The sequence below is a fragment of the Cervus elaphus genome, chromosome 4 (assembly GCF_910594005.1).
Source record: "Cervus elaphus chromosome 4, mCerEla1.1, whole genome shotgun sequence".
Classification (NCBI taxonomy): domain Eukaryota; kingdom Metazoa; phylum Chordata; class Mammalia; order Artiodactyla; family Cervidae; genus Cervus; species Cervus elaphus.
In genome coordinates this window covers 47,257,406-47,271,559 of record NC_057818.1, presented here as the reverse complement: position 1 = coordinate 47,271,559, position 14,154 = coordinate 47,257,406, and the positions used below count along the sequence as shown (strand labels likewise).

The 14,154-nt window shown below is 36.9% G+C and overlaps 1 protein-coding gene across 8 annotated transcripts in view; it reads right to left on the bottom strand.

Moving 5' to 3' along the window:
• The window catches only part of ZFP82 (ZFP82 zinc finger protein), a 56,217-nt gene that overhangs the window by 22,045 nt on the left and 20,018 nt on the right, over nt 1-14,154 (bottom strand). For 3 of the 8 annotated variants that reach the window (XM_043893220.1, XM_043893230.1, XM_043893212.1), the window contains exon 5: nt 5,305-6,162. In XM_043893220.1, the coding sequence (XP_043749155.1) occupies nt 5,305-6,162 (858 nt within the window). Of the gene's footprint in view, nt 1-395; nt 6,163-14,154 lie in introns of those variants that run through there. The other 5 variants (XM_043893228.1, XM_043893198.1, XM_043893202.1 and 2 more) reach the window with 2 other exon arrangements.

Here is a 14,154-nt window from a genome sequence, read left to right as displayed (position 1 = left end):
TAAAAATTGTTTCTGGTATAACTGGTTTTATTTCTGCATGTAAACAAAGGTGACATACTATGTCATACCATATATACTAATCAATCCAGATGGATCAAATGTTAAATCTGTGTGTATGTGTGTTTAGTCGCTCAATTGTGTCTGACTCTTTGTGACCCCACGGGGACTGCAGTGTGCCAGGCTTCCCTGTCCTTCACTGTCTCCCAGAGTTTGCTCAAACTCATGTCCACTGTGTGTGTACATACCTACATAAAACATGTATGAAAAACTTCACTTTTTTCCTTTATCCTCTTGTCCTCTGAAATTTTCTATAAGTAATACTTTTCTAAGAAACATATTTGGAAATATTTTGGGAAACCTACTTTATAGAAATAAAATAAATAGACAAGAATATAATATATGACTGTTTATTGCAGCACTAATTTTAAATGGAAAAGAGACAATCTAAAATATCACAACTGGGGAAATACTGCAGTTGAATAGGTATCAGTACAAGCAGAGTGTGGAATATACTCCAACCACTAAAACAACTAAGTTCAGTCATCATTTACTGACTCAAAAGAAAATCCAAAATGTACAGTTGTATGTAAAAAAGAAAATTACAGAGAAATGTATAAAGTATCATCTGCTTTTTGGGCAAAAAATATACTAAAATAATTTGTGTTAATGCTTAAGCATGAAGAAATATACGGGGGAGATACACAAGGTGCAGACATTACTCAAAAGGAAATGGACACAGAAAGAGGGAGTGAGGAATGGAGAGAAGCAGAGATACTAAGGTTTTTTTTTTTTTGGCATTGTTTCATTGGTTTCAGTGCAAACGCATTACTTCTGTAATTTTACTAATAGAAGAGGAACTAATAAATGACTTAAAATATGCATGCTAAAGAATATAAAATTTCACTTACTTTTCATTTTTTGTTGTTGTTTAGTCACTTAGTTGTGTCAGACTCTTGGCTAACTTTTGGACTGTAGCCCCAGGCTCCTCTGTCCATGGGATTTCCCAGGCAGGAATACTGGAGTGGGTTGCCATTTCCTTCTCCAGGGGATGGTCCCCGCCCAGGGATCAAACCCGAGTCTCCTGCTTGGTAGGCAGATTCTTTACCACTGAGCTACCAAGAAGCAAGCCCCAGTTCTCGTTTTACTGTAATGCCAAACATTAGAAAAAAATCGCCTTGTCTTTACTAATTCTCCCATCTGCATGTATGTTGCTCACTCTATTTACCTCAAATTGATTATGAAATATTTTACTTCTTCATGCCTGGTAAAAATAAAGTAGCTCAATGTTTTGTCCTCTAACGTGAGACCTAAGAAGAAAAGAGAGTGGGGCATGAAAGGACAGACCTGTAGTAACTTTGGACATGGATTTTCCTTCCACAGAATGGTACCATCCAAATGTAGGAAGCTGCTTGTTGAGCGTGAAAACTGAAGCACAGTAAAGACTCATCTCAAAACACTAACCTAACCTTGGGGTGGGTGTTGTGTCCGACTCTTTGGGATCCGTTGGACACTTGCCCTTCAGGCTCCTCCGTCCATGGGATTTCCCAGGCAAGAAACTGGAGTGGGTTGCCATTTCCTCCTCCAGGGGGATCTTCCTGACACAGGGATTGAACCTTATGGTCTATGGTCTCCTGCATTGCAGGCAGATTCTTTACCACTGAGCCACTGGGAAAGCTTTCAACCTAGCTCTAAACAAAGCTAAATTATGGGATACTTTTTTTAAACTTCAGAATTTCTTAAGAAAATTTAATAGGCTTCCACACTATAGTGGCAGAGGTGAGTAGTTGCAACAGAAACAGTATGACCTACAAAGGGTAAAATATTTACTTTCTGGCCCTTTACATGAAGTTTGCTGAGTCTTAGTCTAAAACACAATACAAAATTCTAGTGATGTATTTGCTAAGCTAGTGCAAAATAGTGGTGACCTGGTTATTTTTCTTCTGAATAGGTTAACTCTTTAAATTGTGTGTGTGTATATATATGTATGTGTGTACATACATATATATGAGTGGGATTACAATGTATAAAATATATCCTATTTTTTAACTGACATGATGCTGAGAATTTAAAAAAACTGCATGTAGAAAATATGGGACTGAATCTAGTCCTTAAAAAATCTTTATATCTGGAGCTTATCAGCTTTATCTCTTAAAATATTTTCCACATCTAAGAAATGATGGGTAAGTTATCTTGTATTTTACTATTCCCTTGCCCTCCCCCCCGCCTCCAATTTCCTTGGGGTTAAGAGATTTGCACTATAAAAAACTCCTCTTATGAGCCTTTTACAGTCACTGTCCAGAACAAAAATAACCTGAGTCACTTGCTACTTGGAGAGTCAGTGTATCTTCTTTGGTCCACATGTTTTAAAAAACAAAAATAAAAAACCCCTCAGCTGCCATTTAAAAAATTAAGGGCTATCACACACTGAAAAAAAAGGTAGATTTCTGGATTGTCCCCAAAAGTCAGAGGAGCTGGAAAACAAGGGCTGCATTTTCTTATAGCACTTCTTAGCTAGAACTGGACACCGCAGAGCCTCTTCAGTTACTGTCCCAGCCCAAGCTCATTCTTGTTATTCATTTAATAGATACCAGTGGTAAAGAATCAGCCTGCCAATGCAGGAGACACGAGTTCAATCCCTTGGTCAGGAAGAACCCTGGAGAAGCAAATGTTAATCCACTCCAGTATTCTTGGCTGGGAAATCCCATGGATAAGAGGAGCCTGGTGGGCTACAGTCCATGGGGTCGCAGTCGGATACGACCTAGAGACTGAACGACAAAAGTTTACTTTTTCTTAGTATGCTTGTATACATCATGATAAAATAACTTGTGTCCTCCTAATTCATTCCTAACATTAGGATTATGTTAAAGTGTGTTATGTCTACTTCTATATAACAAATAGCTCCTTGCTCAAGCTTTGCCTCTTCTCAAGAAAAAACATTCTGTAAGTGTGGATGGTGATAGATATTAACTAGACTTATTATGGTGTTCATTTTCCAATATACAGGCTTCCCTGGTGGCTCAGACAGTAAAGAATCTGCCTGCAACTTGTGAGACGAAGGTTTGATCTCTGGGTCAGGAAGATCCCCTGGAAAAGGGAATAGTTACTCATTCCAGTATTCTTGCCTGGGCAATCATGTGGATAGAGGAGCCCCGAGGCCTACAGCCCATGGGATTGCAAAGAGTGGGACATGTCTGACCAACTAACACACTTTTCCCAATATATACAAATATTAGATCACTATGTTGTACACCTGAAACTAATGTAATGTTGATGTCATTTATACCCCAATTTTTTACAAAGAGTTGCACCTGAAAAGAAACTGGGTTTGATTATTCATTAGTAATGGCTGCTATGCTGTTGTTGTTTAGTTGCTCAGTCGTGTCCAACTCTTTGTGACACCACAGAGTGTAGCCTGCCAGATTCCTCTGTCCATGGATTTCCCAGGCAAGGATACCAGAGTGGGTTGCCTTTTCCTTCTCCAAGGGATCTTCCCAACCCAGGGGCTGAACCTTCGTCTCTCGCACTGCACGTAGATCCTTCACCACTGAGTCACCAAGGAAGATACTATAACTCACACTAAATTTCCCCTTTTACCTCTTTATAAGAGTTCCCCAAGAGTTCTAATTCTCTGTGTCAATACTGGTAATTTTTATTTTTGTAAAAAATTTTGTTTAGGTTTTCAAATGTATTAGAAGCACTGTATTCAGTATAACATTTAAAACTGGTAACTGTAAAGTTTCTCTTTATGTGTATGCATATCTTATTTTCAAACACAGTGCTGCTTGTCTTTTCAACTTTTTCACTAGTGTCAGCAATGTTTGTCTATATTATAGTCTGTCTTTACATTAGGTATTTTATAATGTAGTAGAAAGGATACCAGTCTGAATACACAGCCTTTCCTACTTATTATACATGTTACTTTCTGCACCAACGCCCTGGAGTAATTCATGTTCCACAGGAAGTAAATGATAGAAAATTTCTTAATTCATTACCCTCAATGGGTCTTTCTTCAATTATATATCCTGTCTGATGTTGAATATGGTCTGTAGAAACAGTTGCTTTTCGACAAATACTACTAATAAAGTGATAATGATGAATACAATTAACAACAGTCTGTATTATAGGACAGGCACAATTCTAAGCACTTGGTGTGTCTTTATTTGATCCTCACACAGAATTCTGAGGTAGGTATTATAATTATTCCCATTTTTATCATTTTACCAAGAAATATATGTATAGAAACAGAAAAATGCTCAGGAAGAATAAATACTAAACAGATAAAGACTATCCTTTAGGAAGCGATACGGGAACAAGGATAGTGGTCAAAGGTCTTATTTGTAATGTTTCAATCTATTATAGGGAAAATATACTTATGCATTATTTCAGCAATTAAAATAAGACATAACACAAAAATATGCCTAGGGAGAATGCTCACCAGGACACTGTGTATTAATGGCAAAAACTGGAGGAAATGACAATGTCTATCAATAGGGACTTGATGAAATGATATAGCAACACAAGGAAACACTGAAAGGATAGTAAAGGATCTCTATTTACTGAGTGGTAAGTTATTCATGAATGTTTTACAAGAAAAGTCTTAAGTTTTGTAAAGAGTAAAAAGAGTAAGCCATCTTCAAAAATAAAGAGGTCATTTCTCTTGGGTATTAAAAATATCTTAAAAATAAAAGATATTTTACAAACTATGCTGTAAACAGATAAGACTTTACAGTCATGTAAATTTTAATGGATTAAAAGATTGAGAATATAACAACTACAGGAAAAATGGGGGGAATATGAAAATTACAGGATTACATTTCTGTATGTATTCTCTGATGTTTCAGATAAGGTTAGAAAGATGCACGAAGTGCTCTTGTCATTTTGAATATTTACTAGACTGAGAAGTAGGAGGTTTTATTAAAAGGGCTTCCAAAATATATTCTATTCATAGAGTATTTCTCCTACATGATTTTTCTTGGGCTGAACAAGCTGTAGTCAACAAATAAGATGTTTCTCTCTTATTTTATTCAGAGGGATTAATATTAAGATAAATTCCCTTTTGTTGAGTAGTTGATGTTAAATAGTTTTGAGCTGTAAACAGAAGTTTTTGCACACATTTTGTATATTCTATGTTTTATCACCAGTACAAATTTTGATGTTGAACCAGCTGTGAGTCATAATTAAAGGTCTTTGCACATTCCCTGTATTCATAGGCCTTCTCACTAGTATGAATTCTATGATGACTAGTAAGTTGTGAACTCTGAGAATAGGCTTTCCCACATATCTTACATTCATAGGGCTTCTCACCAGTATGAATTCTCTGATGTCGAGTAAGGTCTGAGCCAGAACGAAAAGCCTTTTCACATTCCTTACATTCGTAGGGTTTCTCACCCGTGTGGATTCTCTGATGTTTAATAAGTTGCGAGCTTTGACTAAAGGCATTCCCACATTCCTTACACTCATAGGGTTTCTCCCCTGTATGAATTCTCTGATGTTGAGTAAAGTTTGAGCCACTACTGAAGGCCTTCCCACATTCTTTACATTCATAGGGCTTCTCACCAGTGTGAATTCTCTGATGTCGAGCGAAGTTGGAGCCACTGCTGAAGGCCTTCCCGCACTCTTTACATTCATAGGGTTTCTCACCAGTGTGAATTCTGTGATGTCGGGTAAGGTCTGAGCCACAAATAAAGGTTTTTCCACATTCCTTACATTCAAAGGGTTTCTTGCCAGAATGAATTTTCTGATGATGACTGAGTCTTGAGGGATGTCTAAAGGCCTTTCCACATTCCTTACACTCATAGGGTTTCTCAACAGTATGGATGATCTGATGTGTGGTAAGTTGGGAGTCATGTCTGAAGGTTTTCCTATATTCCTTAGTTGCACAGTATTTCTCTTTACTATTATTCATGATTTGCTGTAATGTAAAGGATGGATGTTGACTAAAAGTAGGCATGCCTTCATGGGTGAATATCAGTTGACTGAAATGTCCCTCCTGAGAGCCATGTTGTTTCTCAAACTGGCCATTACAGTCCCATTCATCTCTGAAACTGGAGCACTGAAGGTCGTGTCTTGTAAGTCTGTCCATTATCTCCCACTGGGCTGATTCTATTTCATAAATTTCCTTCTTCAGAAATAATTTCTTGGTCTCACATCTTGACTCCAGGACTGAAAGAAAATATGAAAGCAATCACTCACATTTTCCTTGTTTGGAGAAATAAAACTTCAATTAAAATGAAATAAATTAAGCTGAATTTTTAAAAACTGGATGAGAAAAGAAGAGTGAGGAGAGATGACAGTAAGATAAAGATAGGAAGTAAGTCTGTGGTTTCTAAATGTTGCTATGTATCAGAATTATTTAGGGGAGCTTTCTAAATACACAGATGCCTTAAACTTCCTTATTACAGGATGACTCTAATCATACATACACACGCACAAAATCTCACAGCATACACAAACACTCATATAAGAACATCCCACAGCATGAACTGTAAAATAAAGGAAATGATCATATCTATTTTTTTTTTTTTTGGTAAATAGTCATTTATTTGGATTCATAGTTTTACAAAGGGAATTCTCTCCCACTTTGTAGTAGAAGAAAAATTCAGTCACATTTAGATTGTTATATAGGTCAGTCTTTTGCAGGGAGATGTTTAAGCATACAGTATATAACCTTAAAAGGCTATAAAGTTACCACAAAAAAAAACAAAACTGCCTCATCATTCTACCTCTCTTTCTATTCTTCCTGCCCCTGTATGCTTGGATCAGAGACTGTTGCCTTATCACTCAAAAAAGTGTCAAGAATAATGGCCAGCAGCTTAGGTTGAGTGAGTAAGATTACAGCCAGAGATTAAAAGAACACACATCCATGTTGCTGTTCAGTCACTCAGTCGAGTCCAACTCTTGCAACCCCAGGGACTGCAGCCTGCCGGGCTCCTCTGAACATGGAGTTTCCTAGGCAAGAATACTGGAGTGGGATCATATCTACTTAATAGAGTTGTTTTCCGCACATATATATATATATATATTTTTGGCCACACTGCATGGCATGTGGGATCCTAGATCCCCGCCCAAGGATGGAACTCTAGGCTTAATCACTGGACCACCAGGCAAGTCCCTGTTGTCAGGATTAAATGAACATGTCTAAGGAAAAATGTCCAGGGGCTGGCAAACTATGGACTGCAGCCCTGCAATAATTTTGCTAACTGGAACACAGTCACACTTATTTGTTTATGTATTATCTATGACTGTTTATGAGTTCTGGTTGCAACAGAGACCACATTGACTGCAAATCTAAAATATTTACTATCTAGCCCTTTAAGAAAAAGTTTGCCAGACTCTGCTTAGTTCTGTGTTGTCCACTGCAGTAGCTACTAGCACATGTGTCTATTTGAATTTAATATAATTAAAATTAAAAATTCTAATTCAGTTCCTCAATGGCACTACCCACATATCAAGTGTTCAACAGCCAAATGTGTCTAGTGTCTACCATACTGGAAATGAGAAACATAAGACACTTCCACCATCACTGAAAAATTCTAGATTAAGTAACTAGAGGCTTAGTTTCTCTTTAATCAATGATAGGGAAATAGAAGGTACCAATCCAGACAGGAGAATACCTTAAGAAAAGTCAAGTAATGAACCTAGCATGAGTTCATTATACTATATGAGTATATATGAGTTCATATGAGTTCATATATATGAGTTTATATATACTACAGGGAGGATTTTTTGTAGCTGGACATGGTATATGTTTGGGGGTCTGATGACAACACTATGCCTTGGAATTCTGTGATTCTGAACTGTGGGAAAAAAAGGAAAGGACTTGACAAGTGCACAAGCACTTAGTAGCAACGACCAACTGACAGGAAGGGTATTTGTAGGTTCAAAGATAAGGGAAAAGAATGGAATGGGAGGCAGTGTATTGCTATTGAAAGAATAGAGGTATAAGATGAATTCTGAACTCAAACTCAGTCAATTACCCGCTTTGTTTTCTTGGACACGTTAGTTCATCTTTCTGAGCCCCCAACAGTCTGTCTATATGATAGAAATAACTAACTCTTATGATCATTTTGAGGACTAAGAATAGTACATGAAAAAATATTTGGTATAAAATACATATTTAGCATCTGGGAGGTAATATTATGGAAGGATTTCCATACAAAAATGGAAATGTTGGCAAGTGAAATGTTTTGAAGACCACACTATGGATCCAGAGAGAAAATTTCAAGTCAAAAAAGTGAAGATCATTCTAGTACCATCTTCTTCCTCTCATGTAATTATTTAGCAAATACTGTCTAATTTTGCCCCATGTATATACTAAACTCTTCCCTTTATATACAATATAATATGTAATATGAAATAGCTCTTTCTTGGACTAGAATAGCCTCTTACCTACTTCCCCCCACTTGAGCTTTGTAATCTTGATTTTGTAATCTTGAATCCATGTCACTAGAATAGCATTATCCTGTCACTGTTCTGCTTAAAATTCTTTGATGGTTTCCTATACTACACTGCTCTCACAATAAAAGCCAAACTCCTGAATATGGTTTACAAAGCTTTGAATGATCTGGCTCCTGCCTGCCTTTCAACCAAATCTCACTCACCCTATGTTCCGTTTTGGTTTCTAAGCTTCATTCACACTGGCCCTATTTAGTAGTTCTTCAAGTGCTCCTAGCTATTAGTCTCTATCTAGACCTTTCTAGGTCCTTTTTCTTATGTTTACAGGTATTTTCTTTTACTCTTGGCCTTGATAACTATTATTTATTTTCCAAATCTCTACTTAAAGGTCATACTTTCTGAGGCCTCCTATGATCCTCTGATCAAATTACGTTGTTGTTTAGTTGCTAAGTTGTGTCCGACTCTATGTGACCCTGTGGACTATGGATAGGCTCTCCTATCCATAGGATTCTCCAGGAAAGAATACTGGACTGGGTTGGCTTTCCTCTTCCAGGGGATCTTCCCCAGCCAGGGATCAAACCTGCATCTCTTGCATTGGCAAGTGAGCCACCAGAGAAGCCCAAATAGGCTTTGAGTCACTAGCTATTTCAGGAAAATACTGAACATCAGAGCTTAAAATAAACAGAAAATAAGAACTTAGGAGAGACAACAAAGGGGAAAAAAAAATCCCAAAATTCAGAAAACCTATGCTTCTAAAAACAATATTATATGACAATCCTCTAAGAGCGTGATGCCAGGAAAAGAAATACTGAAAGAAGAATTTCTTTCTATTTTATAAAAATACAAAGATGAGAACTTAAAACCTCACAGAAAGTATAACACAAAAAGAGAGATAAAAACTGGGGGGGGGGGGGGGGCGGGGGGGGGAAGAGCAGATACAAACTACTGTATATAAAGGAGATAACAAGATATAGCCTAGGGAACTATATTCAATATCCTGCAGTAAAGCATAATGACAAGAATATGAAAAAGAATATGTGTACATATATGTATAACTGAGTCACTTCACTGTTTACCAGAAACTAACACAACATTGTGAATCAACTACACTTCAATTGAAAAAAAAAAATTCTAGGGGTAGCACAAGAAATTTAAGATCGGAATTATGAGTGTTGAATCATTCAAAAAATTTAATTTTTTTGTGTCAGACATGATGGTAAGCACCAGACCTGAAAAGTGATCTATCAAATAGAGGAAAAGAGAAAACAATAGGGAACAAACCTTCAACAAAATAGTAGTAGAAAATTTCACAGAGTTTTAGTTTCCAGAGTGAGTGTGTGTCTAGCCAAACAAACAAACAAAAAAAATCGGTATGATACCTCAACAAGAAATATTAGAACATCACAAATAAATAATAAATGCAAAAAGCTTTCAAAGAGTTTAAATACACCACTTAAAAGAATTAAGAACCGACTCAGTCATTAAAAAGAATTCATTTGAATCAGTTCTAATGAGATGGATGAAACTGGAGCCCATTATACAGAGTGAAGTAAGCCAGAAAGATAAAGACCAATACAGTATACTAACGCATATATATGGAATTTAAAAAGATGGTAATGATAACCCAATATGCAAAACAGACAAAGGGACACAGATGTACAGAACAGACTTTGGGACTCTGGGAGAAGGCGAGGGTGGGATGTTCTGAGAGAATAGCATTGAAACAAGTATACTATCAAGGGTGAAACAGATCACCAGCCCAGGTTGGATGCATGAGACAAGTGCTCAGGGCTGGTGCACTGGGAAGACCCAGACGGATGGGATGGGGAGGGAGGTGGGAGGGGGATCAGGATGGGGAACACATGTAAATCCATGGCTGATTCATGTCAATGTATGGCAAAAACCACTACAATACTGTAAAGTAATTAGCCTCCAACTAATAAAAATAAATGGGAAAAAAAAAAAAGAATTAAGAACCTGAATTGGTTTTGGACTTCTCAATAACACTAGATACTAGAAGATTTTAGAAAATCCTTGGAGCAATGCCTTCAAAGAGTTGAAGTCACTCTTTCAACCTAAATTGATATTTCTAGTCAAATTATCGATCAAATTATGAGGGTGAAATAAAAACATTTTTATTCACGCGGGGATTCAGAAAATATACTTTCTATTTACTTCTTTGGCAGTCTTTCCCTGGTTGCTTTTTGCTTCAGAATAGAAAGAAAACAGGGGTTCTCTGGTGGTCTAGTGGTTAAGAAACTGCCTTGCAATGCAAGGGACACAGGTTAGATCCCTGGTGTTGGAAGATCCCACATGTCCCGGAGCAACTAAGCCAGTGCACTCCAACTACTGAGTGCACTGAAGCTTGTGCCCTAAATCCGCTCAAGCCTGTGCCCTGAAGCAAGAAAACCCCTGCACCGCAACGGAGAGTAGCCCCCACTCTCAGCAACCAGAGAAAGCCTGTGCACAGCAACAAAGAACTACTACAGTCAAAAAATCAAATAAATCTTAAAAAAAAAAAAAAAGTAAGAAAACAAATCAAGAAAAAGGCAGGCAGGAGACCCAACAGACTAGGTATAGACAAGAATCCAAGGAATGCAAATACAGAAGAGAATCAAAATGAATTAAAAGGGAAGGAGTTAAGGGAATCAATGGGATGATCCTAAGGGAATCCACTGGATGACAATAAAGGGAAACTCTAAAATAACAGCTATGTTACACCACACCTGGGGAAGAAGAACAGAGGGTTAGAGAAGGAATGTCTCAGTTAAAAAACAAACCACAGCTACCTGATGTGTCTGAAAAGAGATTACTGACAGATAAACAGAAAACTAATCAGTTCTCACTTAAGACAGTTTAACTTCATGGAAAAGAAAAGTTGTACAAGGAGTGAAATGTGACTACAGAGCTTGGCAACAAAAAATTTACATAGTTATTAAGCAAACCGAATAATTAAATTGTGATATACTACGTAAGGAGAAAAAGGAAAGAGGGTTTAAAGTAAGACAAATCTTCAAATTCCCCAGTGAAAAGTCAATCATTACTAAAACTAGAATGAACTCTTGAAAAAAAGACTTTCAGAAGAGAAAGGACAGAAATGGTAACTGAAAGAAAAAAAAAAAAGATGATAGGGTCATGGGGTAAGAAAATTATATAGGAAATAAAATAAATGTAAGATATGAGTTCTAGAAGGAGAATATGGTGGTGATGCAGAAACAACAGTTAAGACAGATTCCCAGAGTTGAAGAAAACTTAGTAATCAGATGGTTCCTTTCTGCACTGAGCAGAATTTGAGGAGGAAAGAGTTTTAACTAGATATATCTTGGTAGAATTTCTGAGGTTCAGAGAAAAAGAAAACTCCATATAAGTAATAACCCAATGAATCAGGTTGTATCCTACTCACATGTTTGTGTTTGGTGTTGCCCCAACAGTTCTCTAAAGTTTTAAATGAGTTACCACTGTTGACGTTATCAGGAGATTTAATACAGAAATCTGGATTTCTGGCTTTCCTTGAAGGACCAGATTATCAGGCAGCATTAGCCCTGTGTTCTCATATGACAGCTGTCTCCTCGACTTAACAACTGCTCACTCCTTTGAGAAAGGGTAGGGACTCTCTCTCATTATCTCCTAGTCCCACACGGATGCTAGGCCAGAGTTTCAGTTTCCCTGTATACCTGCAACAGTGTTTTTCTTAATTTTTCTTTCATTCCTGAAAGGTTTTTGCTGGCTATGGAATTCTGGGTTGACAGTTCTTTAGCAAATAAAATACTGTTGCACTTTTGCTGACGTCCATGGTTTATGAAGAGAAAATCCAGTTGTTCCACTCATTGTTTCTCTAAAAGTAATGCATTATTTTTACGGTTCTTTCATTGTCTATGGTCTTTTTGGGACTTCAATGATATAAATATGAAAACTCTGCTGTTATCCCACAGGATGTCCCTGAGTCATTCTTTTTCCTTTTTTTCCGGGAGCACTGTGCTGCTTGTGGAATGGTAGGTCCCTAACCAGGGATTGTACCTGGGCCCTCCGCAGTGAGAGCACCCACTGCTAATCGCAACTACTGGATTGCCAAGGAATTCCCCTTGAGTCATTCTTTTTAAGGTTTAGATCTTTTTTCTGTTATTCATATTGGCTAATTTCTTTTGGTCTTCCTTCAAGTTCGCTAATTTTCCTCTGTTATCTCCATTCTCCTGTTGAGTCTATCCAGTAAGTTTCAAAATTTTAGGCCACTGTATTTTTCAGTTGTAAACTTTTGTTTCTTTTTATATCTTTATATTTTTAACATTTATTTATTTTTGGCTGTGCTGGCTCTCTGTTGTTGCTCATGAGCTTTTGCTAGTTGCGGTGTAAGGGCTTCTCATCGGGTGGCTTCTCCTGTTGCAGCGCACAGGCTCGTGGCCTCCAGGGTGCAGGCTCATCAGTTGTGGCACACGGGCTCGGCTGTCCCAGGGCATGTGGGATCCTCCTGGACCACGGATCTAACTGGTGTTGCTTACACTGCAAGGCAGATTCTTAACCTCCACCACCAGGGAAACCCTATATTTCCTTAAATTTATCTTTTTTTTTTTTTTTTGCTATTGAGTTATATGGGTTCTGTATATATATTTTAGATATTAACTCCCTGTTAGATACATGATTTGCAAATATTTGCTCTCACTCAGTAGGCTGCCTTTTTATTTTGCTTATTGCTTCCTTTTCCATACAGATTTTTAGTTTGATGTCATCCTATTTATTTTTGCTTTTGTTGTCTTGGCTTTGGTATCATATCCAAAAAACTACAAGACTGATGTCAAGGAGCTTTCCCTCTGTTTTCTTCTAGAAGTTTTATGGCTTCAGGTCTCATATTCAAGTCTTTAATCCATATTGAGTTATTTCTGTGTAAGGTGTAACACAGTAGTCCAGGTTTTTCAACAGCACTTATTGAAGAGATAGTCCTTTGCTCACTGTATATTTGGAAAGCAGTTATCCTCCAAATAAGAAAAAGTTACAAAAAATAAACCTGACTGGGATCTCTGAAAAAAAAAATCTTTCACTGTAAATCTTTCCCTAAAATGTTCAAAAGTAAAGTGACAATTGATGGAACTAAAAAAAGAAAAAAGAAAAAAAAGAGTAGAGTAAGCTGAGACCCAGCAATTATATTCTTAGGCATACTTCCTAGCCAATATCTTACGTATGCAAATTTAGGTATTTACATATTATTATCTTAGAATTTTGTTAATTATGTGATACATATATCCTGTTGTACATGTACTATATTTTCTAAATAACTATACTATTTTTTTAAAATAAAAAACTTCGTGGATAAGTTGAAGAGTCAAAAGGTCATAACTGAAGACTATTAGTGAATCAATACAAATCGATGCAAGGAATTCTTTTTTTTTGCTCTCATCTTTGCATTTTTTTACATTTTGATTTTATTGGCATATAGTTGATTTACAATGTTGTGTTAATTTCAGGTGTACAGCAAAGTGACTCAGCAAAATGTATACATAGATGTATACATTCTTTTCTTATATAGGTTGTTACATAATACTGAGTAGACTTCCCTGGGCTATACAGTGGGTCCTTGTTGGTTATCTATCTTATGTAGAGTAGTATCAAAGTAAGGAATTCTATGTAAAGGCAGCATAAATAGAAAAAGAGATGAAGAATTTAAAACATCAGAGGTTAAAAAAAAATAAATCAGAGGTGATCCAGATGTTTTATTTCTGTTAAATAGGAGCTCAAGAGAGAAAAGAGGAAATGGTAGCAAGGTAATGT